Raw genomic sequence first — 27,702 nt, 5'->3', positions numbered from 1 at the left:
TTCCCTGACTGTCCCTGATAGTGCAGTCGCTGCCCTCTGTAATCGCAGGCCTTACAGATCTGTGCTCTGTCCCATGGCTGGGAGTCACTTATCAGAGAGTCATTTATCTCGCCCATGTATCTGGCCATTTGGTTCAGCTCCTTGGAGTTCCTGGGGCCTAGCACTGAGCCTACCTTGAAACCCTTCACCTGGGACTGTCCTGAGCCCCAAGCCTCAGTACCTCCAGAGATGGGCCTCTGAGACTCAAGAGAAGCAGCTCAAAGCTGAACAATCACTTTCAGTTGAAAGGGAAATTGCTGACATTTGTAGGGCACTCAATTGTGAGTGCCAGGCTGCGATTCGAGCATTTACAAATACCGACCTCATTAACGCTCAGCACAGCATCCTGAGGTGATAATTAGTCATCCCTTTTCTGTAAGTGGGGACTGGGAGGCCTGGAGAGTCTGGTCACCAGTCTAGGCCCCCTACTGTTTGGCGGTGGTCAGCCCTAGAGCCCATACTTAAAACCACCCATGTGAAGGCTGAGGACCCCAGAGGAGGGAAGGATCTTTGGCAAGATGAGAGTTGCTTAAGAAGCAAGCAAGAGAAGAGGGGAGCTAAGTTCAGGGCCCTGCTTTTCAGACAGTGGGGGAGGGAGTGCTGGTACCCCTTCCAGCCTGGGATGGGCATGGAACTGAGGAGCGAGCGATGGGATACAGGAGCAGAGGCAGGTGGTGCCCAGCTTGATTTCTCAGAGCTTGGTCCCAACCCTACCTCGGCCAATTCCAGGTTTCCTCCGTGGATCCCCCACCCCTTTGTCCCCTGGGGTCTCTCCCTCAGGAGTGCAGAGCCCAAGGGCTGGACTGTCCCTTGGGGCGGGGAGTTGAGGGCCCTTCTGATCTGGTAGTGGGCCTGGAAGATGCTGGGAAATGAGCGTGGAGCCGGCCCGGAGAAGTGAGCCGGCTGATGTCCAAGTTGGGGCCGTGCCGCTGGCCACACTGGCTGGCCCACAGGGCAGTACCAGGGCCCCAGTCTGAGATTCCAGGCCTGACCCAGCGGCGACCCCTCTCGGGCTCCTCTGCCACTCACTTCCCTGGACGGGCTGGGTTTGGGGGGCTGGGCAACCTCAGGTAAGGGGCTGCGGAGAGCCGAGCCAGAGGCGAGGGCGAGGCACCGAGGGAAGCGCGGTGCTGGAGGGGTTAAACGCGGAAGGAGGGGGGCTTCTGGCGGCAGGAGGGGGGTCTCAGCACCAGCGCCCGCCCGCTCCGCCCCTGCCGCCGCCTCCGCGGCCCCGCCGGCACCGGCGAGGCCGCACGGGAGCCCGGGCCGCAGCCGCAGCCGCAGCCGCATCGGGGCCGACAGTGAGTGCGGGGCGGAGCGGGCGGGCGCGCGGGCACGGGGCGGGCGTGCGGGACGGCGGGGGCCGCAGGCCGGGCTCCCGGGCTGGGGCGCGCAGGGGGAGACCGGCCGGGAGGGGGCCCACCTCCGGGAGTCCTGCAGCCGTGCGTCCCGCCCGCCGCCCGTCACGCTCCGAGGCGTCGGCGTGAAGACGCGGGGAGGCGGTGGGAGCGAGTGGCGGGTGTGCAGTGTCTGGGCGGCGGGCGCTGCGCGGTGGCCCCGCGATCTGGGTGTGCGTGGACGTGAGTCTGTGCACACATGTGTGTGGGCCTCTGGGGGCCTTGGCCTGGCGCGCACGGCCCTGAAGGTCCGGTGTGCCGGGGAGTCCGGGGTGTGTGCAGGTGGACGGTGTGCGTGCAACCGGGGCAGCGAGGCCGCCTGGAGCCGCAGGGCGGAGCGTGGGCGCGCGGGTCTTTGTGCCCGCGTGTGTGCGCGTGGGCGTCGCCGCGCGCTGTCCCGGGGGAGCCGGCAGCTGTCCTGGGGGATGCCGCGCTGGTCCGGCCCTCGTCGCTCCCATCCCGCTCCTTCCCGGAACCCGGTACCCTCCCTTCCCCGCCACCCTGCCTCGCCTCTGCGCAGCGACTGGGACCCGCCCCTGGGTTCCTCGAAAGCCCAGCGGGGCGCTGGGGACCCTGGGGGCTCCCTGCCCAGCCTATCGCCTCTAGAAGCCGAGCAAGGAGAGGCAGGAGGGGAGGGAGAAGCCGCGAAGATGCTGCTGCAACCTCGGCGGACGAGCCGGACCGCCATCCCCGTCCCCGTCCGGCGTGGTCCTCTGCGCCCCCTCAGCCCCCAGCTGGAAGGCGGGGTCCCCCTCCAGGCCCCCAGCATCTCCTCTCTGGCCCCGCCTCTCCCTGGGCAGGCTGTCTCTGTTTCCACCTTCCACTCTCTGTCCTTTCCCTTCCCTGTGCCCTCTTCTCACACCTTGGAGTCCCGGACTGGGGCTGAGGGCCGGGCAGTGGAGGTAAGGGGGAGGGCCGAGGTGGGGGTGGGGTGGGGTGGGCACTGGGTGTGTCCTGGTACCAGGAGTCCGGTTGATCAGAGGGGTGTGAGGAGAGACCCTCTGCAGGTAGTAGGGCCTGGGGCTCCCAGAACCTTTGGGTGTGTAGGGGTTGGAGAAGGAGGGTGTAGGGGTGTCAGGCCAGGTGATTGACCCCAGCATCCCTGGTTCTGCCCGCAGTGACTGCAGCTCCCCAGGAACCCCCTGCCCAGCCTCCCCAGGCGGGCAGTGGAGTTGGCCGGGCCCCTGGGCGCGCCATGCGCAGCACCACACTACTAGCACTGCTGGCCCTGGTCCTGCTCTACCTGGTGTCTGGTGCCCTGGTGTTCCAGGCCTTGGAGCAGCCCCATGAGCAGCAGGCCCAAAGGGAGCTGGGGGAGGCGCGAGAGAAGTTCCTGAGGGCCCATCCAAGTGTGAGCGACCATGACCTGGGGCTCTTCATCAAGGTGCGTGGGTGGGGGGAGACCCCGCAGCAGTCGCCTGGGACCCCCTGACACTAGCTGCATGCCGCTGGGGCCCTGTTCTGGAGGGCTGCTTCCTGGCCCACACCCCTGAAGGCAGGGTGCAGCTGGAGGGGTGCGGGGCAGAGGCTGGCATCCAGGTCTCTTGTGTTTTCAATATGGTGGCCAGGGGCTGCATTTGCTTTCCTTGCTGCACCCGGCATTGGGTTCTCGTCCCAGCGTGTGATAGTGATTGCGTGAAGGAACCCATGAAGGAAGAAATGAATAAATGGCTGTAGCATATGAGATATGTTATGTCTTCCCAGGTTTAGGGTTACCAGATGAAGGCTGGAACACCCAGTTAAATGTAAATTTCAGCTCAAGGATGAATACTTTTAAAATACAAATTTGTCCCATGCAGTTTTTTTATTTGCTAAATCTGGCATTTCTACACTAGTTCTTGTGCTTCTTTGGAGTCACAGATGCCTCAGAGAAACCTAAGAACATTGTGAACACTTCCCCACCCCCTACCTCCAGAAAAGTGCACATATAACACATACCCTTGATTTCGGAGGGTTCCAGGCTCCCCTAAGCCAATCCATGCCATCATGGATGCCAGGTTGAGCACACCTTCCTGCCAGGACACATGCTTGTGAAGTGAAAGCTAGAGGGAGTGCAAGTCAGGGATGGGGTGGGCTTTGGTCCAGTGACTAAAGGAAGAGTGGGCTGCAGCCTTTCATGCTATTGTCAGGCAAGCGCCTCTGCTCTCTCTCTGATTTCTGAGCCACTGTCATATTAAAAAAATAAATAAAAACACCTAACATTTCACTTGATTACATTAATGTGTATTATGTTATTGAAAAGCTACCCGACCCCCCCCCCCCACTTTCCTTTCCTGCCTGTTCTTATGGAAGGAGGAGGCATCAGCATGGGGACTCAGTGTTCCAGCTGATTCCCAAGGTGGCAGGACCTGAAGCAGAGTTGAGGGTGGGGTGGGGCCAGGACACAGGCAGCTTGACATTGTCTCTGACCCAGAGAATGCCCAGAAAGGCTCTCTGATACTCTGCGTAGGAGAGTGTTTGACCACACAACAGGGCAGGAGGAGAGAGGGAACCTGACCTATTTTATCTTCACAAAGGAATTGCTTTTTTCCTGGATATGAAAAAAGAAGAAAAGGAAGGGCAGAACCATGCAAGGCGGGCAACAGCTGCTTTATTTCTCTCCTATAATTAGCCAGTCATGCAGCAATTGTGCACCTACTGTGTGCTAGGTGCCATGCTGTCCAGGATAGGGTGAGCAGGGAAATTGATATTGGGGTGGACAGATGCAGGCTGTAGCCTAGAGGATGTCACATGGGGCGAAGGCACTGATTCCAGGGAAAGTTCACTGTAGGATTTAGTAGAAGGGGAGCTTTCCTTACTTCCTTCTTTGTTAACTGCCAGCTGTATGCTGAGCCCTGGCCTAAGTGCAGGGTGAGGGTGATGGCAAGGAGGGACATGCCCCAGGGTCTTTGGGAAGAGCTGGTAATTGATGAAGCAGATGAGATGGGTAGAATTTAGAGATGTGTGATTGGGTTGCAAGAGACTCTTGGGCAGAGGAACAGCATGGAAAAAGGCGTGGAAACTGGAAAGCTCAGTGTTTTGCAGTTCTCGGATTTAGCAGATGCCTAGTCATTTGAAGCAAAAATTAGAACACCCAGAATGACAAAGGATTTTTTTCCAAGTTGTGAATTTATTGGAAAAGTGTTGCAAAATAAAATTAAATAACTTTTAATCATACACTTCACTTCTTGGCTTCATGAAGATATTATTACAGGAAATGGAATCGTCTCAAAATCTGGGGATAAGGTCACTGTAACTTGGGCTCCAAAATGGAAGTCCCAGGAGAGAAGACTCGGGAAAAGCAGGTTGGGACCACATGGAGAAGGGGCTTACAGGCTGGGCTCAGAAATTCAGACTCTATTCTGCAGACAGCAGAGAGGGATAGAAGATTTGGGGCTGTCACTTTAGGAAGATTAATTTGGACTGTGTCTTGCTAATGAGGACTGCAGTCAGAGAGAAAGAAGGTGGTTTATGACCTCCTTCACACTACCGCCTGTGTGTCCTGGCTCGGTGCTGCTTAGGGAAGGGTCCTCTGCGCTCTCTCCTCACTGTGCTCTGACCTCCATCACTTAGGGCAGGCACTTTCAAAACACAGACTCCACCTTGGGAGGAAGGCCAACTGGCTGGCAAGATGGGCAGACACATGGCCATTTCACAAATGTAATCATATTTAATAAGCATCTGGGCTTTCCTTGTGGCTCATCTGGTAAAGAATCTGCCTGCAATGCGGGAGACCTGGGTTCGATCCCTGGGTTGGGAAGATCCCCTGGAGAAGGAAAAGGCTATCCACTCCAGGATTCTGGCCTGGAGAACTCCACGGACTATATAGTCCATGGGGTCACAAAGAGTCGGACACAACTGAGTGACTTTCACTTTCACCTTCAGTGAGCATCTACTGTGTAGCACAGGGTTTGGTTTGGACTTCAGCAGGTTGGGGAAGGGTTTGTCTGTCCATGACCCTCCCCAAAGTGGATGCAAAATTTGTTGGTATGTGAACCTTCCTGGAGGGAGGGTCCCTAACTTTCATCAGATTTTTGAAGGCAAGAGACTGACTCAAAGTCACCTTCCTAAGGGGACGTAGAGGTGGTGGGGTTCATGGAAACCTGAACTCGTTGAGCATGCTGTCTACATGGGTAATCATTTAACAAACACACAGTGCTTGCTTTGTTGTGAATGTTTTAACTCTTCACAATAACTCTTTGAGGAAGGTACTATTATCACCACCCCCAACTGACATGCAGAAATGGAAGCACAGTTCAGCTTCAGTTAGCACCAAGATGTGAACCCAGGCAGTCTGGTCCCAGAGTCTGTGCTCCCGACCACTGTAAAACTGGAAATCTGTTATGCGAAATTAAGGGGCTGATAACTCAAACGTCTCTACAACAATGTGTTGGTCAAACAACAAAATTGGACTGCCCAATCTGCAATGTCTGCTCTAAGGGACTGCCTTCAAGAAGACCAGAGGGTAGGGGAGAGCTGGGAGGGCTAAGGAGGGAAGCACTCAGAGACTGGAGGGCCAGGGGTTGGCCAGGATAGAAGGCAAGGACTGAGGTTCCTCCTTCTGCGCCTTGTCCTGCAGGATGTGGCTGATGCCCTGGGAGGGGGCGCGAACCCTGACACCAACTCAACCAGTAACAGCAACCATTCAGCCTGGGACCTGGGCAGTGCCTTTTTTTTCTCAGGCACCATCATCACAACCATCGGTGGGGGAAGGGATTGGGCATGGAGAGGGGGCAAGGGGTGGCTGGGCTTTCTCATGGGGGAAGGTGCAGGGGGAGCTGGGGTGTGTGTGTGTGTGTGTGTGTGCGCCAGGTAGCCCCTAGACCTGCTGCACGGCCCCTCTGCCCAGGCTATGGCAACGCAGCCCTGCGCACAGATGCTGGGCGTCTCTTCTGCATCTTTTATGCGCTGGTGGGCATCCCGCTGTTTGGGATACTGCTGGCCGGGGTCGGGGACCGGCTGGGCTCTTCCCTGCGCCGCGGCATTGGTCACATCGAAGCCATCTTTCTGGTGAGCTGCTCCACGCCCTGTGCGCCCTGGCGTTGGGTTCGGGATACCCTTTCCTACGTCCGTCCCAGCCCCGGCATGTGAGCAGGGGCGGGGCGCCTGAATCCCGCGAACCTCGAACACTGGTTCCGAGAAGAGGGGGTGTGGAGTGTGAGCCTGGAGGTTTTGGTGACTCCTCGGCCCCTCCCTGCAGAAGTGGCACGTGCCACCGGGGCTGGTGAGAATTCTATCCGCGGTGCTCTTCCTGCTGATCGGCTGCCTGCTCTTTGTCCTTACGCCCACGTTCGTGTTCTGCTACATGGAGGGCTGGAGCAAGCTGGAGGCCATCTACTTCGTGGTGGTGACACTCACCACGGTGGGCTTCGGGGACTACGTGGCCGGTGAGGCCACCTTTCTTAGGTTGCTCTTCCCCTCCCACGGGCTCTGCCATCTGGCTTCTCCCTCGAAATTCCACAGGGCGCTTGTGTGCTCACACGCGCTTGCTCCACGCCCTACCTCCGCTCACTGAATGCACCCTCACGTTTTGGCAGGGCTGCGACACCTCCTGCGTACTTACGGTCTTGCATGCCTGCACCCCCATGCATGCTCACACGTATATTAAGTGACCCCTTCACACGTGCCACATTCTTGTACACGTGCACCCCTCACACATGTTCACATTCTTGCGCCTGAGCACCTCCACTTACTCTTCTCTTGGACACCTTCAAGTCACTCCTAGTCTGTCTCCTTGCATCCATTCACTCACTCTAGCTCAGACCCTTGGCCCTGGGGAGGGCGGATCCTCTCCAGGAGTTGAGAAGGACAGTGAACCCGAGACTCATCGGCTCAAGGCGTGTCTCACAATCAACTTCTTTCTCCCCTCCCTGGCGGTGTCCCAGGGGCCAGTCCCAACCAGAACTTTGCAGCCTACCAGCCGCTGGTGTGGTTCTGGATCCTGCTCGGCCTGGCCTACTTCGCTTCAGTGCTCACCACCATCGGGAACTGGCTGCGAGTCGTGTCCCGCCGCACTCGCGCAGAGGTAGGCGCCCCTGCTTCGACGCCGCGCCTGCGCCTGCGCCCTGGTGCTGACGCGCTGTTCCCCAGCAGCCGGTGGACCACCCCGCCTTCCCTTCCAGAGTGTGGGCTCCCCAAGATGGGGACTGAGGGAGCCACGGTGTGCACTGGTTGGGATCAAAGGGATAAGCTCGGACAGGTTTGCAGTTGACTCCAGTCTCTACTCTCATGGTTAAAGGTTACCAGATTTAGCCAATAAAGATGAAGGAATCCTAGTTGGATATGAATTTCGGATAAATTGCAAATATTATCTGAGTACAAGTATGTCTCAAATGCGGCGTGGGACATACTTATGCTAAAATTTTATTTGTTGCTGCGTTTCGTCTTTGTAGTTTTATTTATTGCTGTATTTTGTAACCCCCTCTCCTGGCCGTGGAGTAGGTGGAGGCACAAAGGTCTCTGGGGACCCGGGAGAGCTGATACAAAACCTCGGGTCTTTCCTGGAGAAGGGAGCATTTCAGTGCAGGCGGAGGAAAGGAGAGGATGTGGCTGGTGATGAGCTTTGCCCTCCCTCCTCCGGCCTTTTCCCACTCCTGAGGCAGGAGGACCAGGCGAAAAAGAGGGGCCATGCCTGACGGGTGACGGCGCAGGCTCCCGGGGTTGCGGAGAGACGGTCGAGGATCCCTGGTAGAGGACTGCCTTTCCTCCCCGCGCAGATGGGTGGCCTCACGGCGCAGGCCGCCAGCTGGACGGGCACGGTGACCGCGCGGGTGACCCAGCGAGTTGGGCCCACGGCACCACCGCCGTCGGAGAAGGAGCGGCCACCCCTGCCTCCACCGCCTTGCCCGGCGCAGCCCGCCAGCAGGCCCCTGTCCCCTGCGGCCCCGGAGAAGACCGAGCCGTCCTCCCCGCCCACGCCGCCCACCCCGCCCACGGCCTCCGCGCTGGACTACCCCAGCGAGAATCTGGCCTTCATCGACGAGTCCTCGGACACGCAGAGCGAGCGCGGCTGCGCGCTGCCCCGCGCGCCACGGGGTCGCCGCCGCCCCCTCAATCCCCCCAGGAAACCGTCGCGGCCCCGCGGCCCGGGGCGCCCCCGGGACAAAGGCGTGCCCGCGTAGAGGGAGGACCCCGGCCCAGGCCTCTCAAAGGGCTTCGTTCTCGCCCTCTCACCCCGGCATGCTCTGCTTGTCTGACCAAAGAGCCCTCTCTCGACCGACCGGACCGAAACCTGGGGAGGAGGCCACGGGCTGCTTGTCTGCCACCCCCTGCTCCTGGCCCTGTCACTTCATCCATTTCCAGACTCCCACGGCTTTCTGTCTCGCTGTCCCGGCCGGGCCTGTCCCTCACAACACCTCACGACTGTGCCTCAAAGCCCGCATCAATAAACGGAAACAGTCTGCACGGCTGCGGGCGTGGAGCTGCGGGAACGCGAGAGGGTGTGCGAGTGCTTGCGTCGTCGGCCACCTCCCGGGCAAGTCAGGCCCTGCTCCCTCCTTCTCCTCCCGCCAGGGTCCCCAGGCCGAACCCCTGCCCCTCCCGTCGGTCAAGGGACCGCACTCTCAGGGGTACTTGGACCGGTGTTTCTGCCTGGAGGTTGCCGGTAGGATCTGGCGTGGGAATCAGCCCGGATGCGCGGGGCGTCCATCCCCCGTGCGGCTATGCGGCAGGGGATGGGGAGACAGAAGGGCATCTAGTGCGGAGGCTTGTAGCTTGAACTCTCTGCCCGCGAGACTCCCATGGGCCGTTCCCGACGGGACCCTGCCCCTCCCCCTTCCTGGAGCGTGAACCCCCTCCCCCACCCTCCTCGCCCGGAGGCCTGTGGCAACTGGGTCCGTTGGGGCAGAAGCATGGAGGGAAAGCCTTTAAAAGTAAGAACTCTTTCTGGTCCTCCTCACCCTGCCAGCCCCCAGGCTCACCGTGGGCCCCTGACTGTCCTCTCATTCAGCCCTGGCTCAGGGCAGCTCCCAACAATCACCCCCACGCCCCCCATCTCCCCCCACCCCCCATCTCCCCCTACCCCTCAGCAGGGGAGTGTCGGCCCTGGTTGGGTTCAGGATCCCTACTCCCAGCCTGCTCTCCTTCCCCTCCCGATTCCCCACGACCCTCGGCTTCCCTTGTTGTGTGTGGCCCACAGGCGTCGGCCAAGTCTTCGAGCCACCATGGCTCGGGCAGGTCGAGCCTGCAGGATATCCGGAACATGTGGACCACGGCTACTCTGTCTCAGCCGAAGCTGAATGTGCAGCTGCCCACGGTCCGTGAGGACTCGGAACTGGAGGAGGTTAGCGTAAGCGGTAAGACTCGCTGGTTCTACGACGAGAAGGCTGGCCACGACGCAGAGGGTGGCTGGGAAGCATCCGACGGCCGAGAGGACAAGGACCGCTTCAAGCCAGAAGAGCCGGAGGAGCTGGAGCTTGGCGGCGATAGCTCCCAGGGAAGCCGTTTAGAGGAGGACGATTTCAAGACCGACAACGGTGTGTGGCCTCACCGGGCTGTGGGCGCCCACCGGACAGGGGGCTGGCCAGAGCCTCAATTTCTATTGCAGTAAAATGGGGGGAAACAGTAGGACCCAAGTTTCTAGGATTCCCTGGAAGGGGCGCCCCACGCTAATCTTTCTCGCTTTAAAGCAACCAGACATTCTAGGAACGCCCCCTACCGGGCAGGCGTCGCACAAGGTCCTGGGGCCATAGAGACGGGCAGGAAAATACGCAAAGGCCGCACGGAGTGTTTTCCATGGAATCACAGAATAGTTGAAAGGAGGGAGTTAATGCCTTTTCTGTAGATTTTTAGCTATTCGAGGGGGTGCCTACCTTTTATTCATTGTCACTGGTTACAATTTTTATACTGTTTACTTCCATTAGTAAATACTATTTACCGGGCTGTTTGGGGCATGCCCTTCTCCCTGCCACCTCTGCTCTCCAGGCCTTCATCAAGGAATTGGAGCAGACAACAATATGCTACTTATTGAGCACTTGCTGTTGTACCAGGCACTCAGCTTTCCTTGCATGATCGCCTTTAAACTTCACAACCTCCATAAGGGGCCAGTCTTATTATCCCATTGTACAGATGAAGAAATTGAGGGTCAGAAAGTCAGTCACTGGCCTTAAGTCTCACAAAGTGGGGTAGTCTGAACTGGCACCTCGGAGGGTGGGACAACAAAGCCCAGGCTTGTAAACCACTATCCCATCCTGTTTCCCACTCAGGTGGTATCTGGAGCTGGTCTCTGGAGCCCTCTGACCCTCAGCCTACCCCTACATCTTCTCTGCTCCAGCCCGAGCAGTCTACAGATGACTAATCCCTCTTTTCTCTTCTCCCAGAAAAGCCTTCCTCAGTGTCATCGCTCGATATCTCGAGGCACACACCCCATCGAGCCTACTGGGTGGAACAGCAGAGCAGGGTTGGAGGCACCAAGGAAACTGGGAGTATAGTGGGGGGTGGAGGGTGAGAGGGTGGGGGTGCTTTGTAGGGTGGAGGGGCAGGCAGGTCAATTGGGGAACTGGAGGGCATAGGTGGGGCATTTCAGCTGTGGGCAGAGCTGGGGTCCCTTGTTCATCTGAGTCTCTTGCTGCCTCTCTAGCTGCCCCTGCCCCTGACTGAACTGATGGAGAATGAAGCTCTGGAAATACTCACCGAAGCCCTCCGGAGTGAGCCTCCCTGCCCCCTACTCCCTGCGCGCCCCTCCTCTTGCCCTCAACTTCCACAAGAGACCCTGGGGGGATTTTGCAGGCCTTGATCCTATAGGAGTGGGGTTTCAGGATGGATCTGCCTTGTCAGATTCCCTTACCACCCACAAATATTCCAGAAGCTTTAGGAAAACTAAAAAGTTAGGAGGCTGGGCACAGGGAGACCCAAAGGACAGAGTGCGGAGTGACTGTCATGACTGGGCTGTAGCTGCAGTGCAGTCCCTCTTAACCTGCTATGGCTTTTCTAAGGCCATTTCTCCCCTTGCCTATTGGGAATGACAGCCTTTGTGTGGCCTTGGCCCCTTCCCAGAGCCTTTGGACAGTGGATTATTGGAGTAAATTTCCTTTGGTCGCCCTGCTTACTTTATGAAAGTCAGGGTGGGGTGGGGAGGGCTAAGAGCTAATGACTTAGAGGGGGTGGTCCAAGAGGTGTCCCCAAAGCTTCCTGCTCTCAGTGCCCTAATTCAGGCCGGCAACATCTTCTCTACATTTGCCTTCCTCATCCATCCTCCACCTCAGCACTCCATCCCACTCTGAATCTCCCGTCTGTTTGGAGCACAGGTCTCTGACTTGACCATTTTAAACAAAACCACCAGGTTCCAGTACCCTGAAGATCCAGAGTTTCCCGAACTAATATAGACTGGCTGATGGGGAGGCCATGCCCCTGCTCACTGCCCTGAATACAGCTCTGCCCTCCAGGTTACCAATCAGAGATCGGCCGGGGCCATACCCTGACCAAACAGCTGAAGCGATACATCGAGGGGCTCAAAAGGCGCCGGAACAGAAGGCTGCAAGTCTTGGCGATCTGAGAGCACCGCCTCGGGTTCCAGCGACTGCCCGACTCCAGCCCTGGTCCCTGTCCAGTCCCCAGATCCAAGCCCGACCCTGCCCACGTGGAATTTGAGCCCTTAGAGAAATAAAAGAATCTGTACAAGGTCCGTGAGTCAATGCGTGGCTGCCCGCTAGAGGCGGACGCACGTGGCCCCGCCTTTTTCCCTGTGACCTTCACTCGGTCACCGCAGTGACCTTGAGCGTTCGGCCTTATGGGCTCCGCCTTCCCAGGACTCGAAATCCAGGACTTATTTCATGTCTTAGGTCAGCTTCTCCCACTCCGGGTTCAGCAGCTTTGCGGGAATATGGGGTGTGCGGTGCTAGTGCCCGTTAGTGTTATCTTGGGGGAAGGGGGAAAAAGGAAAGGAGCAGCACCTCCCTTCTAACTTAGGCGCGCTAGACCCCGCCTCTCATGCATATACAGATACACCAGCCTCGGCGCTCGCCCCGCCCTCCTATTTACATATGTATGAAGTCTCCCCCCTCAGCGGCGGCCACTCAACGACCTCTCCAACTCCTCTCGCGAACAGCGCGCCCCGCCTCCCCCTTTACGTAAGAAGGCTCCTGGCCCCACCCCCTCCCCGGAGCCTCTCCGCGTCTCCTATGGGCACGCCCCCTCGGCCGCTTCCTACGCAAGCAAGTGCGCCGCCGGAGCTCGGCGGCGGCGCGGCCCGGACTTGCACGAAGGCCAGCCCTCCGGCTTCGGTGGCTCCGCCCCGGCACGTTCCAGCGCGCAGGCGCTGCCCGCCCCACTTGCCTGATTAGCATAGGGCGCTGGGCCACGCCCCCTGCTTTGCATGCGCACGGCCAGCCCCGCCCCCGCTGTCAGCTGGAGGAAGCGGAGTAGGAAGCGGCCGCGATGTCCTTTTGTGTCCTACAAGCCGCCGGCGGCGCCGCCGAGTGAGGGGACGCGGCGCGGCGGGGCGGCGCGGCCCGAGGAGGCGGCGGAGGAGGGGCCGTGCGCGGCCCCCGGCTCACCCGGCGCTCTGGGCCGCTCGGCCCCCATGCCTGCCCGCCCGCCCTGCCGGAGCCCCAGGTCCGGGGGCGGAGGGGAGCGCCGCTGGGGGGTGGGCGGGCGGGCGGGGCGCGGGGGCCATGTGCGAGCGCCGCTGGGAGGCGGGCGGGGGGCGGGCTCCAGGCGGGGTCCGACTCTGGGTCCGGCCCAGGTCACGGTCGACACCCTGTCGAAAGCCAGACGGGGTCAGGGTGCGGGCGGGATCTGGCGCCCAGGGCTTAAGGCGCCGGCCCGAGACCCGAGGCCGGTTCTTACTCGGGCTGCAGGCTCTGGCCAGGGTCGGGCTCGGGCTTCGGATCCAATCCCAGGGCAGGGTTCAATCCGGCACCTGGAGCATGCCGGAGTCCCGGGGGCGGGCCAGGGTGGAAGATGGGAAGGGTTCCCGGTCGGGGAAGGGGCTTTGAAGACCACGTGGGGGCGCTCGAAGGGGCCTCGGGCCACCCTTCTCTCTGGGTCAAAGGTCATCGCACTGGCTGGGGAGAGCTTCCTCCTCCTTGGCGCTCCCCCATTACTTCCTGATAACCTGATAGAGGGCCCCCGCGGGCGGAGGGGGAGGGGAGACGCAGTAACTTTAGGCAACTTCCCGTAGGTGTGCGCAGGTTGGGGGGGCGCGCTGGGCGCCCCGTGGTGTAGGATTCTGCGGCAGCAGGAGTGTAGGAGCGAATGTGAGGAAGAGTGTGCAAGGAGGTGGAGCCGCGCCAGCGGGTGTGCCTGGGGCCAGAGGGGAAGTGTCAGGTGTGAGAGGTTCTGAATATCTTTCCATAAGGGTCTATGCCTGTGTGTGTGTGTGTGTGTGTGTGCGGGGGGGGGGGGGATCATGGTGAGAGTGTAAGCATATTTGTGAGCGAGAGTGTGATTATGAGCCCTGAGTGTGACTTTGTTATGTAGTATGCACTTTAGGAGTGTGTGAAGGCAAATGGGAGCATGAATGAGAACTGGGGTTTGAGAAGGCCATGTGAGTGTGAACCTGCTCGGTAGAGTGACTGTGTGAACACTTGAGTGGGCACGTGAGTGTGTGTGTGCAGGTGAGGACATCTGAAGACCCAAGTGAGTGGGAGGGTGAGGGTATACGCACCCTTGTGTGAGCACATGGACTGCCCTTTGGTGTGTATGTCTGTGTCTTGGCTTGTGAGTGGAGGATCCCCAGGGGAGGTCCTGTGTGGGGGAGACCGCTGAGATCACCAGCATCTGGAGAAAACTGAGAGGTATCCCACTCTTGGCTGAGGATTGCAGATAGGGTGGAAGAGTGACTGGGGGTAAGGTTTCCCTATTGCCTAGCCTGGGTGGGGTAGGGGTTTTCCAAACCTCCTGTAGGTTCCCAAGTGGGAGATCTGCGGTTAGTTACTGGCCCTGGAGGCTCTGGAGACTCTGTTCCTCTGGCAACAGATGGGGGGGCCCTCTTCATGGGCAGCCTTCCTTGGACTCTGTCCCCCCTCCACCCTCTGGCTAAGCCTGGAAGCCTGCCTAGGCCTGGGGTTGGGCAACCAGGGTGACAGGGTGTCTCCATCCCCCATCCCAGCTCCTCCCTGTGACCTGACGGGTCTCTTCCCGCAGGTGACCAGCGCCATGTCCAGCCAGGTGGTGGGCATTGAGCCTCTCTACATCAAGGCAGAGCCAGCCAGCCCTGACAGCCCAAAGGGTTCCTCGGAGACTGAGACTGAGCCCCCCGTGGCTCTGGCTCCTGGCCCAGCTCCCACCCGCTGCCTCCCAGGCCACAAGGAAGAGGAGGATGGGGAGGGGGCTGGGCCTGGGGAGCAGGGTGGTGGGAAGCTGGTGCTCAGCTCCTTGCCCAAACGCCTCTGCCTGGTCTGTGGGGACGTGGCCTCCGGCTACCACTATGGTGTGGCATCCTGTGAGGCCTGCAAAGCCTTCTTCAAGAGGACCATCCAGGGTGAGCCCCCACCCCGTTCCTGTGCCCTTTGTCCTCTGGGGCTGGGGCTGCCTAACTGGTGCACTGCTGGGTGCCGTGGTACCACTTGGGGTTGGCAGCCTGGAGTTCCCAGGTCCTCCTATGTCCCAGGAATGCCCTTTCCCTTAAGAGTTAAATAAAGCCGCCAGGACGTGTTGATGGATCAGATGTGGGATGTGAGAGTGGGACTCAGGATGCCTCCTAGGTTTCTGGTACCCAGGCCCAGCACCTTCTATAGCAGCCCCTGCCTGCTTCTAAGCTTGAGTCTTCTGGCCGCTGCTGTCCTCTCCCCAGCAGAGAACATGCCCTTTTCTGTGTTGATTTCCTGAAGCAGCCCCAGCACAAGGCAGGTTTTTATGGTTAACTGAGAGGGGGCTACATCATATTTCAGCATCTACCTTTAAAAAGACTTAGGCAGGGAATTCCCTGGCAGTCCAGTGGTTAGGACTCCTCACTCTTACTGCCAAGAGCCCAGGTTCAAACCCTGGTCAGGGAACTAAGATCCCAGAAGCCACATGGTGTGGTCAGGAAAAAAAAAAAAGATTATTAGGCATTCCTGCCAATAGTACTCAGTGAATTTTTCCACTCAGGAAAGCATATCAAAATATGAGTGAGCAAGATGGTGATGTAAGAAGCATTATTTTGGATGTACCTGTTACTTATATTTTTATAGAAACCAGTGGTTACTTTGAGGCTATAATACGTAGGCTTTTTCAGAGTGTTTCTTGACTGTCAGGCACCGTGCCCTATTACATTTAAGCTCTGTTACCCCCCACAGCAGTCTCTAAGGTACTAGCACTATTATAACTGAGGCCCATAGAGGTTTTTGAAACTTGGTTCAGGTCCCATGGGTGGAAAATGGCAGCAACAAGATTTGAACTTGGGTCGATTGCTGTCTAGAGCTAAGCTCATAAAGGCCAGACTGTTGCCTCTGCTTATTACAAATAACTCTGGGCAGATGCTTCATGTCTGGTTGTGACATTCTAGCAAGTTTTGACTTGGCTGAGACCTGCTGGTCTAAAAGCTCTGTGCTCGCTTCTGGCCCTGCAGACCTGAGCCAACAGGTCCGGGTTCAAATGTCTCCTACCCACCCTGGAACACTTGGTTTGTATTTGTCGAGCATTAGCCATACCCAGTGATCATTATGGAATATCTAGGTGCTGGAGCCTGCTAAATGTCTTACCTCGATTATCCCATTTTGTTCTCACAACCCACCTTTGTAGGAAGTAGTTTTTACTCATCCCAGTGTTACAGATGGGAAAACTGAGGGTCGAAGGCGTAGTTGTGGGGCTTGCCCAAGGTCACCCACTTGGTAAGTGGCAGCCTCCAGGATCCTCCCTCCTCATGAACTTGTGCTCTGCTGCCCTGGCCACTGTTCCAGGTGCGGGGACACAGCTGGGACTAGGGATCGCTCCTGTCCTCAGTTCACATCCCAGCAGAGGAGAAGGGAAAACAGTGACCTGAGCACAGTTGTTACTAACAGCTGTGGTAAGTGCTGGGGGGTCAGGAGCAGGGTGTGCCAGGGAATCTGGCTGGGCCTGAGATGCTGGAGGGCCTCCCTGAGGAGGCGTCTTAAGCTGAAGAAGCCCAGGTAGGGTGGAGGAGAGAGCAGATTGTGAGGAGAAATTCACTTTGGGTATGTTGGCCGGTTGAGCCTTTCAGTCCTGTGGTAGCCCAGGAGCTGGGAGGGCCACCGTGCATTCATTCAGCCAGACCCTGTTCCTAGCACTGGGCACAGTCCTGGCCCTCAGGGAACTGGCACTAAAATGGGTAGACATAACGAAGAAGATAAATATGTACAGATGTTGCATATTAAACGGTGCTAAGAGCTCTCGAGAAACCATAAAGCAAGGGCAGGAAATACACAGCAGGGGCAAGTGACCAGAGGTGTCTGTGGAGGGCCTCTTGCCATTCTTATCTAGTGGCTGGGAAGGCCTCCCCAGGAAGCAGAGGTCTGAAGGAGGGAAGGGAGGCATGCACCCTGAGGCAGGGCCTGTTTGAGGAACATTGAGTAGGCCAACGGAGCCGGACAGAGGGCAAAGGGGATGAGGTCAGAAAGGTGGCGAGGAGCTGGGATGCAGGTCTCATAGGCCATGGGGTTCGCCTGGAGGGTTTTTAAAATTTATTTTTAATTGGAAGATAATTGCTTTGCAGTGTTGTGTTGGTTTCTGCTGTACAACAATGTGAATCTGGCATAACCATACATGTGTCTCCTTCTTGAGCCTCCCTCCCCGACACCTGGAGAGTTTTAAGTAGGGAAGGGACATGATCAGTCTTAGGGGGTTTTTTTGGCTTTAGTTCCTTGACCAGGGATGGAGCCCAGTCCCTCAGCAGTGAAAGTGTGGAGTCCTAGCCACTGGACCACCAAGGAATTCCCTGTCTTAGGTTTAAGAGGATGCCTCTGTGTTGATAGTAACCGAAGGAGACAAAGCAGGAAGGGAGGTGACAGCGACTCTGTTCAAGGGTAGAAACAGTTGCCAGGGGAGGAACAGGTGGGCTTCTGAATGTTTTAGGAGGTAAAGCCCACCAGGACCTGTCAGTGGCTTAGATTTGGGGTGGGAAAGGAATTATAAAAGATTTCTCCTTGAAGAGCTGGACAAATGAGATTGCAGGTTTTGGAGGGATAAGTCGGGGGCTCCATTTAGGACAAGATAAGTTTGTAGTGCCTTCTGGACACGCAGGATGCCGAGGAGGCAGTGGGGTGTGTCTAGAGTTCAGACAGGTCTAGGCTAGAGGTACAGATATGAAAGCCTGGGTGAGATCAGCATGGGAATGAGTCAGAGGAGACAGGTTGGAGGGCCGCCCAGGGGGTCTTCAATGGAAGGAGTGTGGGCAGATGCACAGAAGCCACAAAATAGCAGTGACGTAGGAGGAAAACCCAGAGTGTGGTGTCCTAGAAGCAAAAGAAGAAAAGTGTTTGTTTCTAGGAGGGATCAGCAGTGTTAGATGTTAGTAATAGAGGGACGAGAACTGACCGCTGGATGTAGCAGTGTGGACGCCACTGTGGCCCTTGATGAGAACAGATGAGGGCAGCACAGCCCAGAGGTGTGACTGGACCAGAGGCTGGGGCCGGTTGCCGCCTGACTCCCCTGGTCCCAGCCCCTCCCTTGCCCAGGCCGGGATTCCCAGCCCAGCCGCCTTTCCCCTCAGTGCCCCGTTTCCCTGCCCCATTCATAGCACTCCCGCTCTCCTCAGACCTGTGTTTGCCTGGAATGGCAGGGCTCTCCCCACTGGCTAGGTCCCCTCTGGGCCCCAGGAGGCCACCACTGGAGCCCTGCCTCTTCCCTGGCAGGGAGCATCGAGTACAGCTGTCCGGCCTCCAACGAATGCGAGATCACCAAGCGGAGACGCAAGGCCTGCCAGGCCTGTCGCTTCACCAAGTGCCTGCGGGTGGGCATGCTCAAGGAGGGTGAGCGCTGGCGGGGGCCTGGATGAGGCTGGAGAGCTGGGTGCATGGGGTCGGGCCGGGTGAGGCCTGGGAAGTCCTGGCTGACCGGGCTGGGCAGGCGGGCTCTGGAGAGCAGGCCCCGTGGACACAGCGCTGTCCTGCAATTCAAGGGGTACGTCTGGACCGCGTCCGCGGTGGGCGACAGAAGTACAAGCGGCGGCCAGAGGTGGACCCACTGCCCTTCCCAGGCCCCTTCCCTGCTGGACCTCTGGCAGTAGCTGGAGGCCCTCGGAAGACAGGTGAGAGTGCAGTGGGGTCCTTGGGGCTCTGAGGTCAGGGTGGGCAATGTCTGTCTGACGTCATTCACACGGGACAGTAGTTATCTTGGGTGCTGGGACCCACGTCTTCCCTTCATCTGTTCGTTCACACATTTCCCTCAAGAAGTATTTACGAAAATACCCTTTTGTGTGTCAGACCTCGAGCAGTCCAGCTGGGAGCAGGGAAGGTTTTCTAACGTTCAGAACCTGTCCACAGACAGACGCTTTCCCTAGGAGATAGTGCGGCGTTTCCCGGAGAGAGGTGTCCGAGCCAGGCTGGCCAGTGGCTATTGAGGAAGGCCACAGGGGGACTGACTCTGGGAAGATGTTTGACCCTGAAGGGCTGGCAGAGGGATGAATGCGTGCCTCTTCCAACTGTCGCTACAGCCCCAGTGAACGCACTGGTGTCCCATCTGCTGGTGGTTGAACCTGAGAAGCTGTATGCCATGCCCGACCCAGCGGGCCCCGACGGACACCTCCCAGCTGTGGCCACCCTCTGTGACCTCTTTGACCGAGAGATCGTGGTCACCATCAGCTGGGCCAAGAGCATCCCAGGTAGAGGGCCCAGGCAATGTGGGGTTTCCCTGGGTAGGCTGGGCCCTGCCCGGCTCTGCTACAGTTGCTTAGCTGGCTCTGGTCCCCCTGCCCTCCAGGCTTCTCGTCACTGTCACTGTCTGACCAGATGTCAGTACTGCAGAGCGTGTGGATGGAGGTACTGGTGTTGGGTGTGGCCCAGCGCTCCCTGCCACTGCAGGATGAGCTGGCCTTTGCCGAGGACCTGGTCCTGGATGAAGAGGGGGCGCGAGCCGCTGGCCTGGGGGAACTGGGGGCTGCCCTGCTGCAGCTGGTGCGGCGACTGCAGGCCCTGCGGTTGGAGCGCGAGGAGTATGTTCTGCTGAAGGCCCTGGCCCTCGCCAATTCAGGTGAGTTTGGGGCTTGTACTGATGGGTTTCTCTATAAGGCGCTTTGGTTGTTTAACTGTGATGGTGGCATGCTCTCACTTTGCAGACAGGGAAAACAGGCTTAGGCAAGAACAGTGACTTGCTGAAAGTCACGAAGCCAGGCGAGGACAGGTCCAGGAAATGCATGCTGAATTCTGAGCCCTAGTGCCTGTGGTTTTGTAGACAGGTGATCCACTTAGTGGGAGGGAAGGTGAAGGGGACCAGAGGTGGCCATAGCTGAGGAAGGAGTGGGCCCTGGCTCATGGGCAGGAGCAGCGAGTAGTGCTTCAGCAAATCTTGGTGTGGCTCCTTCTTGGGCCCCTACCTGGCAGTGCCCAGGTTGATGTGGCTCTGCCCCTTCTGGAGATGGCCCGTGTCAACAGTTCTGTCATCTTGCCTTGCAGACTCTGTGCACATTGAAGATGCTGAAGCGGTGGAGCAGCTACGAGAAGCTCTACACGAGGCCCTGCTGGAGTACGAAGCTGGCCGGGCGGGCCCCGGAGGGGGCGCTGAGCGGAGGCGGGCAGGCAGGCTGCTGCTCACACTGCCGCTCCTTCGCCAGACAGCGGGCAAAGTGCTGGCCCATTTCTATGGGGTGAAGCTGGAGGGCAAGGTGCCCATGCACAAGCTGTTTTTGGAAATGCTCGAGGCCATGATGGACTGAGGCAAGGGGTGGGCATGGGTGGGGGTGCTGGCAGGACCCGCCCAGCAAGGGGTCAGCCCCAAGAGGGCAGAGCTGGGGTCTGGGCAGTGCCACAGCCTGCTGGCAGGGCCAGGGCAACACCATCAGCCCCTGGGAGCAGGCCCTACACCCTCCCCTCCCCCCTCCTTGGGGGTGTTAGAAGCTGGGAACATGTGCGCCCAGGCTCTGGGCACAGTGCTGCCCCTCGCAAGCCATAACGTGCCCCCGGGGTGTAGGGGGCCTTGCGGAAGCCATAGGGGGCTGCAGGGGACATGTGTGTGTTGGGGGGGGGGTCGGTGGGCAGAAGCCTGATCTCAGGGAGGGAAGGGAGTGGAGGCCACAGTCTCCCAGTGGGTGATGCTTTTGCTGCTGCTTAATCCGACTTCCTCTCCAGAACGGAGGGGGATTTGGAGAGCAAAGGCTCCTGCTCCCTTTGCTCCTCTCTCATCATTTGCATTGGGCGTTACTGCCCCCCCCACCTTGAAGCAATAACTCCAAGCAGGCTCCAGCCCCTGGACCCCTGGGGTGGCCAGGGCCCCCCATCAGCTCCACCCAGTCTCCTCAGGGGGCAGGGAGAGCACTGCCTCTATGCCCTGCAGAGCAATAACACTATATTTATTTTTGGGTTTGGCCAGGGAGGCGCAGGGATATGGGGCAAGCCAGGGCCCAGAGCCCGTGGCTGTACAGAGACTCTATTTTAATGTATATTTGCTGCAAAGAGAAACCGCTTTTGGTTTTGAACCTTTAATGAGAAAAAAATATATATACTATCGAGCTCAGAAACACTGTGTGTGGCGTGTCACTGGGTCAAGGGTTAGGGACACATAGGATAGGACTAACAAGATAACGTGTAAACAAAGATTCACACAACCAGAGGGAAAAAACCGGCGCCTGGCACAGTTTAAGTCTCAGTTTCCTCATCACTCAGCAGCATATTGGGGATCCCACGGCTGATGGGGAACACACGTCCCGACTCTGGGCATTGCAGGGTGCCCTCCAAGACCTCCACCTGCGGGAAGAGGGGACCAGAACTGAGCACTGGCAGTTGTCAGGTGTGGGTGTACAGCCAGGAAGCAAGCGACGGGTCGGTTCTCACCTCCAGCAGCACGTGGTGCATCTTTCTCAGAAATTCCTCGTTATGCTCATATCCCTGAATCGGCTCTTTAGGCACCTCGATGAGATCCAGCTGTGGGCAAGAGGCTTAAATCATCTCGGCTTCCCAGACGCTCGCCTGGAGGCCTGGTGTAAAGGGCTGCAGTTAAGACTATCCCCCCAACCCCCCGCCACCCACGGTGTGCACGGGGCTGGGGAGGTGGGTCCTCACGTTGTCCGCAGCCTCCAGAAGCGCCGCCCACTCCACTTTCGGTATCATACGCACTATGAAGTCGGGGTTGAACTCCACAGGGTTGATACGGACTTCCGTGGCCTGAGGGGCGCAGAGATTTAGTTAGGCAAGGACCGGATCCTGGTTCTCCTACCCTCGCCCCCGGGAGAGGTGCCCGAGACGGCCGGTACCTGGAGACGCAGGGGGAAGCCACGGGGCCCCACCCCTCGCACGTGCGAGCTCAGCAAGTTGTGGGTGAGCAGCCTCATGTCTGCGCTGCGCGCTCCCGCACAGCCGGAGCCGGAAGGACAGAGGTCTCTCTCTAGATCATTTCCGGGGCTGTCCCGCTCTATCCTATTGGACGCCTGGGAGGAGCGGAAACGGAGAACCTTCCGGGCTTCCGGTGCTTGCAGGAGCGGAGGTTGGTTGGTATCATGCGCAGCTCCTGGAAGCGTCTCGGCAGGAGATTGCAAAGGCGCAGGCCCAGTGGTTTTGGCTGAGCTAATGTTACAGATCATGTACAATGTAAATCATACGCAACACTGCTATAATGCAAAGGCCTTCGCGGAATGCAAAATAAATACGCTTTACTCCTACACAGGCGCCTGACACCACCGTCTCCTGACACTTGCTTGGGGTTAAGAAATGGAAATACTGCCCCAATCCGTAAATTACACAATCGAAATAGCGGCAAGCCGGCCTTGTATGCAAATAAGCTCCGCCCGCTCGCACGCGCGCCGGTGATCCACCCCTAATACCGAGCTGGTCGGAAGCCCCGCCCATTCGTGCGCCGTCCACGCCTGCGCGGTGGCGGCGCCTCGCGGGCGGCCAGGTAACATGCGCCGTTGTACTTTTTGCCCTGTCTTTAGCAGGATTGCGTCTTAGCGCTCCGGTTCCGCCCAGCGTTCTACCTCTGCCTCGAGGTGTGGGCGGGGCTGTTCTGACTCTGTGACTCTGCGGCATGAGTCTGCGGTGGTTACGAGTCCTGGGCTGCAGACCGGGCTCGGTGGTGTCCCGGGCGACCATCGTTGAGGGTGCGTCAGCGACAGCGGCGGGAGCCCGAGGGTGCCTGGAAGGAATCCTCGAGTGGACTTTTGGCGGGGTCCGAGGTTTCAGAAGCGCTGCTGTAGCCATGGCCCCGATCAAGGTGACCGCGGGCCCAGCCAGGCCTGACTTCTTTGCCTCCCCCACTCCACTCATTTCTGCACGCCCCTTCGTCCCGCTTGTCTCTGGGAGAGTCACCGTCTTTCTTACCTTCCCTCTGCCATAGAGGCTCCTCCCGCCGTCCGTTCCTCTTGTTTCCTTCAACAAGACCCCGGTAGCTGCAACGATATGGCCAGTTTTAGGGGTCTCGTGCCCCATCTCCTCTACAGTTCTCAAGGCTTTGGGGCCTTCCCCTCGTCTCCCTGCCGCACCCACTCTGGGACGCCTGTGACCAGTCTCCACCATTTTCAGGTGGCGTGCCATGGCTTCCCCCAACTATGGAACCATCTCCTTTACCCTTTTTAACCCCTATACGTGCTCGTCTACACGCCCTTCCGCTGCTTTTGTCAAGTTACTGGGTATTACTCTCACCCCATCCTTTGAAACAAGTGACGTCTCTTAGAACCCTGTTTTGTCTCTCCCGCTGCACCCTTCTGCCGAGTTTTTCAGCCCTTTTATCTTCTGGAACCATCCCCAGCTCCTTGGGGCTCCCCCTTGCTTCACAGTCTTCTGAGAGCCCCTCCTCCTACTTCATCCTACAACCCACTGCTGGGTTTCTCCAGGCTCTACCCTCACTCCTGCCTTTGCCCCCTTTGTCTACTTTTTCTGGCCCGTGAAGCCCGCACACACTCCCAGGAACGCTGATCCCTCTCCCTTGAAGGGAGTCCTTCTGTACTCATATCTGCTGGATGTAGGGACCTGCATCCTGCTCCCCAACCGTCCCGCCTTCTGCTACCCTCTGATTTTCTCGTCTTGAGTGTGGGACGCTCAGCCGTGCCCGGCGTCCTCTCCCTCCGTGTTGTCAGGGCCTCCTCCTGCCCCTCTGTCCCGCTTCTTTCCTGTAACTCACCTTGTTTACTCAACCTCTTGTGACACCCAGAGAGGCCGTCTCTCCTTTTTTCTGTGGTCACAGACTGGCCCTTAAGAGGAATAGGGCCAACACCAATACAGTATACTAACACATATATATGGAATTTAGAAAGATGGCAATGACGACCCTGTATGCAAGACAGGAAAAAAGACACAGCTGTGTATAACGGACTTTTGGACTCAGAGGGAGAGGGAGAGGGTGGGATGATTTGGGAGAATGGCATTCTATCACGTATACTATCATGTAAGAATTGAATCGCCAGTCTATGTCTGACGCAGGATACAGCATGCTTGGGGTTGGTGCATGGGGATGACCCAGAGAGATGTTATGGGGAGGGAGGTGGGAGGGGGGTTCATGTTTGGGAACACATGTAAGAATTAAAGATTTTAAAATTTAAAAAAATATAAAAAATAAATTAATTAATTAATTTTAAAAAAAAAACAAAAAAAAGAGGAATAGGGCCACCTTGAAACTTGGAGGATGTGGGGTGACCAGGCGGTCGCAGGAAAGGGGCCACTGGAATCTCTGACAGCGGTGGACTTCCCTGCCGGGTGTCAAGCCTGGCTCCACAGGACCAGGCAGAGCTGCTCAGCCCTCGGTGGGCACCCCCACCCCGCTGTTGCGGCCCTGCCCCTGCCCTTACCTTGGAGTCCTTCCTTCTAGGTGGGAGATGCCATTCCGTCGGTGGAGGTATTTGAAAAGGAGCCCGGGAACAAGGTGAACCTGGCAGAGCTGTTCAAAGGCAAGAAGGGAGTGCTGTTTGGCCTCCCTGGTGCCTTTACCCCTGGCTGTTCCAAGGTGAGGCCTGCGCAGTTGGGATCTTATGTGCATGTTTATGTTGTTCACGAGTCCCGCATAGTCCCGGGACCGCTTGTACCAATGAGACGTAGGTGATATGACAGTTAAAGAAGCTTATCAGGTTTTTAAGAAATAAGTGGTGACTGAGTGTAGGGATGTAGGAGAAAAGGTGGTGCAACGCCTCTCATCGATCCTGCTGGGTGACGGGGCTGTGGAAGGGACTTGGGACCCGGGTAAATGAGACGGTCCTGCTCACGGGACGTTCATGGTGTTGAGCAAGGAACACTTGAATTTGGATCCAAGTTTCTTAGTTGTTGCTGTTTAGTCACTAAGTCGTGCCAACTCTCTGCAGCCCCATGGACTGTAGCGCGCTAGGCTCCTCTGTCCATGAGATTTCCCAGACAAGAAGCCTGGGGCGGGTTGCCATTTCCTTCTCCAGGAGATCTTCCTGGTGCAAGGATCGAACCTGCGTTTCCTGTGTTGGCAGGTGGATTCTTTACTGTTGAGCCACCAGGGAAGCAAAAAGGAACTGTGGCTTACCCAGTTCTCTTTGTCTGATCAAAGCTGTTGGCGTTGGGAAATGAGGAGGGCTTGGAGACGAAGGGTAGGCTGAGGAGCAGAGGCTGTTACCCACCTGCTGACTCTCTGGTTCTCCTCCCCAGACCCACCTGCCAGGGTTTGTGGAGCAGGCTGGGGCTCTGAAGGCCAAGGGGATCCAGGTGGTGGCATGTCTGACCGTTAATGATGTCTTTGTGACTGAAGAGTGGGGACGTGCCCACAAGGCAGAGGGCAAGGTGAGCTGTGGATCCTGCAGGGGATCTGGGGCAAGGTGGAGGTTTTTTTGTGACTTTTGCTTTCTCCTCAGGTTCGGCTCCTGGCAGACCCCAATGGGACCTTTGGGAAGGTGAGTGCACTCCCAGCTTCCATCCTGGAAGCAGGGACTTGGAGGGACACGGCCAGTATGGGGAGCGGCCAGGGGACCTGGCCTGTTCTGGGGGTTCCTGACTTTTCCTCTGCTTCTCCTTTCAGGAGACAGATTTGTTACTTGATGATTCACTGGTGTTCCTCTTTGGGAATCACCGACTGAAGAGGTGAAAGTGGGAGGGTCCCCCTTGGGGGTTTGCCTGCTACCCCGCCTGACTCCATTGCCAGCCTCCAGGCCCAGGCTGTTTGACGTGGCCCGGCCCTTCTTTCTGGCAGGTTCTCCATGGTGATAGAGGACAGCATCGTCAAATCCCTGAATGTGGAGCCAGATGGCACAGGCCTCACCTGCACCCTGGCTCCCAACATCCTCTCACAGCTCTGAGGCTTGGAGCCCAGATCTCCTCTGGCCCTTTCCTGTTTCACCTGCCCAGTCCTGGGCAGAGGGCCCCAGCCTAGCCTGTGATCACTCAGCTGAAAACTTGGCCAAATTTCTGCAATAAACACTTCTGGTTTATGTCTGTCTTCTTGGTTTTGAATTGCTGCTTTGCCCAAGGCCAGGCCTCACTGACAGTCCAGCTGTGAGGGTAGTAGGCAGAGGCTGAAGTGGGGACTCATAAAGGACTCTGATTTAACTTAGTCAGAGAAGGCCTCTTGAGGGAGGTGTCATGAAGCATCCATCTACAAGCTGAGAAAGGGCCAGCGGTCTGAAGAGTGAGGGAAGGAGCGGTCCTGCTGAGGGAGCTCCTCGGGAAAGGCTCTGGATAGACCCGAGCTTGGCTAGGGCCCGTGATCTTTTGCATTTGATATCTGGATGATGGCCGATCTCATTGACTGCAGACCTCAGGGTAGAAACTGGCCCAAGGCATCTCCCCCTCATCCCCCGCTTTTGGGAGCACCCACATCCCAAGAAGGGCCCCTGGCACCTTGGGACCATCTGATGGGCCAAAAGGGCTCCATTGGCAGAGCCAGTGCTGGTTCAGCCCCAGGGGTGGGAGGTGATGGGTGGTGCAGGGTCCCCGCGGGCAGAGTCTAGGTAAGCTGTGGAAGAGAGGAGACACTAGTAAGGCTGGCCCTGCAGTGAGTGTGTTGTATGTTGTTAGGGGCCGAGAGTCAGGGAGGCCAGCAGGGCTTGAGGCTGAGGAGCATTCTGTCTGCAGGCCTTGCCCCTGGGCCTCTGCCTCTTGTCCTCAGAAAGCCCTGTGCTTGGAAGCAGGCTTATTAGGCCCCAGCTGTGTTAAAGAGCTCATAGTCTAAGGGAGGCAGATGCTTGAGGTATGCTAAAAATCCTCACACGATCCTGGGCGGTGAGAACTGTCATACCACAGAGAGGTTAAACAAGTGGACCTGGCTCCTCCAGCCACGTAAGAGGTGTTTGGATTTGAGCCAGTCAGTTGGCCTCGGCGAGCTTTATAGCCCCGCCCTGGGCCCCGTCAGCACCAGGCTCCAAGGGGTTCTCCCTGCCCTTCCAGGCCATCTGGGGAGGCTCAGGGCAGCTCAGAGATGGCTAAAGCAGGCTGAGAGATCTCAGGAAAGATCAAGGAAAGGCATCTTGAAGGACACAGTCCTTGCAGTGGGGCTGGTGCACCTGGTTGCGGGAATAATGTGGCCGTAGTTACAGAGGGCAGAATAGCCCCAAGGTGGTGGAGCACCTGAGTGAGGGCAGGGAGGCCTTTGAAGCCCTGTAAGCTGCTTACATTTCACCCTGCAGGCCCTTCAGACCAGCGAAGGATGTCTGTAGGGCAGTGACAGGTCAGATTCATACCTGGACTCCTCTGTGCAGGTAGAGCTGGAGGGGGCAGGCGGGAGGCCGAGGAGAGGCCAGTGTGGGGCAGGATTGATGACTGAGTGTCCAGGAGGTGGGGGCTGGGACAGGGGACCTGGGGGTGTTGGAAGGGTGAGTCCCGGGGGTGCTTGGCTGGAGGTCTAAGGGGTGGGAGAGGAGGGTCCTCGGGAGGGGGCCAGCCTCCCTGCAGGGGTCCCAGCTGCTCAGCCTGTCTGAGCCAGCTCACCCACTGACCTTTGTCTCCTCAGTTCTCTTCCACAACCTGTCACCGCTCAGGAGTCCTGGGTTGGGGCAGGACAGAGGGCTGACCACCCCTCCAGCTTCCTAAGCCCTTGTGACCTGTCCCCGCCAAGCCCTAGGTCACAGTGCTGTCCTGGCTTGGATGGCCGGAAGTCCCTTTCTTTCCAGACACCATCTCTCAATTCTCTTGTTGTACAGATGAGGACACAGAGGTGTATGTAGACGTCACTGTGTGCACCCTGTGAGTGGTCTGGAGGCTCCACAAGCCCGAGAAAGAAGTGAGTGTCTGAGCTGGCAGCTGGGCTCTCGGAGCCTGGAGTCTGCTGGCCAAGTGGGGCCCCTGCCGGCCGGCACCCTATTCCTCTTCCCAGCAGACCT

At 58.0% G+C, this 27,702-nt stretch overlaps 4 protein-coding genes across 13 annotated transcripts; 3 read left to right on the top strand and 1 right to left on the bottom strand.

Moving 5' to 3' along the window:
- Positions 1 to 1,698: 1,698 nt before the first annotated feature.
- KCNK4 (potassium two pore domain channel subfamily K member 4) lies at positions 1,699 to 8,536 on the top strand. The gene is made up of 7 exons (XM_068976515.1): positions 1,699 to 1,722; positions 2,554 to 2,820; positions 5,995 to 6,118; positions 6,265 to 6,425; positions 6,616 to 6,802; positions 7,301 to 7,440; positions 8,132 to 8,536. The coding sequence occupies exons 2-7, from the start codon at positions 2,632 to 2,634 to the stop codon at positions 8,534 to 8,536; spliced, it is 1,206 nt and encodes a 401-aa protein (XP_068832616.1). The 5' UTR covers positions 1,699 to 1,722; positions 2,554 to 2,631.
- A 4,354-nt stretch (positions 8,537 to 12,890) lies between these two features.
- ESRRA (estrogen related receptor alpha) lies at positions 12,891 to 20,930 on the top strand. Of its 7 annotated transcripts, none has more exons than XM_068975913.1 (7): positions 12,891 to 12,965; positions 14,499 to 14,835; positions 18,146 to 18,262; positions 18,412 to 18,540; positions 18,946 to 19,113; positions 19,212 to 19,481; positions 19,904 to 20,919. In XM_068975913.1, the coding sequence occupies exons 2-7, from the start codon at positions 14,511 to 14,513 to the stop codon at positions 20,161 to 20,163; spliced, it is 1,269 nt and encodes a 422-aa protein (XP_068832014.1). In that variant the 5' UTR covers positions 12,891 to 12,965; positions 14,499 to 14,510; the 3' UTR covers positions 20,164 to 20,919. The 7 variants fall into 7 exon arrangements, with proteins under 7 accessions (XP_068832014.1, XP_068832015.1, XP_068832013.1 ...); XM_068975914.1 differs by lacking the exon at positions 12,891 to 12,965 and adding an exon at positions 13,418 to 14,149; XM_068975912.1 differs by lacking the exon at positions 12,891 to 12,965 and adding an exon at positions 13,418 to 14,200.
- A 10-nt stretch (positions 20,931 to 20,940) lies between these two features.
- TRMT112 (tRNA methyltransferase activator subunit 11-2) lies at positions 20,941 to 23,507 on the bottom strand. Of its 3 annotated transcripts, XM_068975918.1 has the most exons (6): positions 23,445 to 23,507; positions 22,760 to 22,827; positions 21,697 to 22,006; positions 21,506 to 21,607; positions 21,278 to 21,367; positions 20,942 to 21,190 (listed from the first exon to the last, which is right to left on the bottom strand). In XM_068975918.1, exons 2-6 carry the CDS (start codon positions 22,771 to 22,773, stop codon positions 21,083 to 21,085), a joined length of 624 nt encoding a protein of 207 aa, XP_068832019.1. In that variant the 5' UTR covers positions 22,774 to 22,827; positions 23,445 to 23,507; the 3' UTR covers positions 20,942 to 21,082. The 3 variants fall into 3 exon arrangements, with proteins under 3 accessions (XP_068832020.1, XP_068832019.1, XP_068832018.1); XM_068975919.1 differs by lacking the exons at positions 22,760 to 22,827; positions 23,445 to 23,507 and having other exon boundaries at positions 20,941 to 21,190; positions 21,278 to 21,352; positions 21,697 to 22,196; XM_068975917.1 differs by lacking the exons at positions 22,760 to 22,827; positions 23,445 to 23,507 and having other exon boundaries at positions 21,697 to 22,172.
- Positions 22,337 to 25,805, top strand: PRDX5 (peroxiredoxin 5). Of its 2 annotated transcripts, XM_068975916.1 has the most exons (6): positions 22,340 to 22,652; positions 24,243 to 24,377; positions 25,040 to 25,171; positions 25,243 to 25,281; positions 25,407 to 25,468; positions 25,578 to 25,805. In XM_068975916.1, the coding sequence occupies exons 1-6, from the start codon at positions 22,467 to 22,469 to the stop codon at positions 25,681 to 25,683; spliced, it is 660 nt and encodes a 219-aa protein (XP_068832017.1). In that variant the 5' UTR covers positions 22,340 to 22,466; the 3' UTR covers positions 25,684 to 25,805. The 2 variants fall into 2 exon arrangements, with proteins under 2 accessions (XP_068832016.1, XP_068832017.1); XM_068975915.1 differs by lacking the exon at positions 25,407 to 25,468 and having other exon boundaries at positions 22,337 to 22,652.
- Positions 25,806 to 27,702: the final 1,897 nt, after the last annotated feature.

The sequence above is a fragment of the Capricornis sumatraensis genome, chromosome 8, assembly GCF_032405125.1.
Source record: "Capricornis sumatraensis isolate serow.1 chromosome 8, serow.2, whole genome shotgun sequence".
Lineage (NCBI taxonomy): Eukaryota > Metazoa > Chordata > Mammalia > Artiodactyla > Bovidae > Capricornis > Capricornis sumatraensis.
The sequence above is the reverse complement of the archived record's forward strand: the minus strand, read 5'-3'. Positions and strand labels throughout refer to the sequence as shown.

Coding starts and splice junctions, on each gene's coding strand:
- PRDX5 (XM_068975915.1), top strand. CDS start 22,467: ATGAGTCTGCGGTGGTTACGAGTCCTGGGCTGCAGACCGGGCTCGGTG. Junction 24,378..25,039: donor TTACCCCTGGCTGTTCCAAG/GTGAGGCCTGCG, acceptor TCTCCTCCCCAG/ACCCACCTGCCAGGGTTTGT. Junction 25,282..25,577: donor CCAATGGGACCTTTGGGAAG/GTGAGTGCACTC, acceptor TCTTTCTGGCAG/GTTCTCCATGGTGATAGAGG.
- TRMT112 (XM_068975917.1), bottom strand. CDS start 22,023: ATGATCTGTAACATTAGCTCAGCCAAAACCACTGGGCCTGCGCCTTTG. Junction 21,608..21,696: donor GCTTCCCCCTGCGTCTCCAG/GTACCGGCCGTC, acceptor TGCGCCCCTCAG/GCCACGGAAGTCCGTATCAA. Junction 21,191..21,277: donor TGCACCACGTGCTGCTGGAG/GTGAGAACCGAC, acceptor CTCTTCCCGCAG/GTGGAGGTCTTGGAGGGCAC.
- ESRRA (XM_068975908.1), top strand. CDS start 14,331: ATGGGGGGGCCCTCTTCATGGGCAGCCTTCCTTGGACTCTGTCCCCCC. Junction 18,263..18,411: donor GGTGGGCATGCTCAAGGAGG/GTGAGCGCTGGC, acceptor CTGCAATTCAAG/GGGTACGTCTGGACCGCGTC. Junction 18,547..18,945: donor CCCTCGGAAGACAGGTGAGA/GTGCAGTGGGGT, acceptor CTGTCGCTACAG/CCCCAGTGAACGCACTGGTG.
- KCNK4 (XM_068976515.1), top strand. CDS start 2,632: ATGCGCAGCACCACACTACTAGCACTGCTGGCCCTGGTCCTGCTCTAC. Junction 2,821..5,994: donor ACCTGGGGCTCTTCATCAAG/GTGCGTGGGTGG, acceptor CTTGTCCTGCAG/GATGTGGCTGATGCCCTGGG. Junction 6,119..6,264: donor CACCATCATCACAACCATCG/GTGGGGGAAGGG, acceptor CCCTCTGCCCAG/GCTATGGCAACGCAGCCCTG.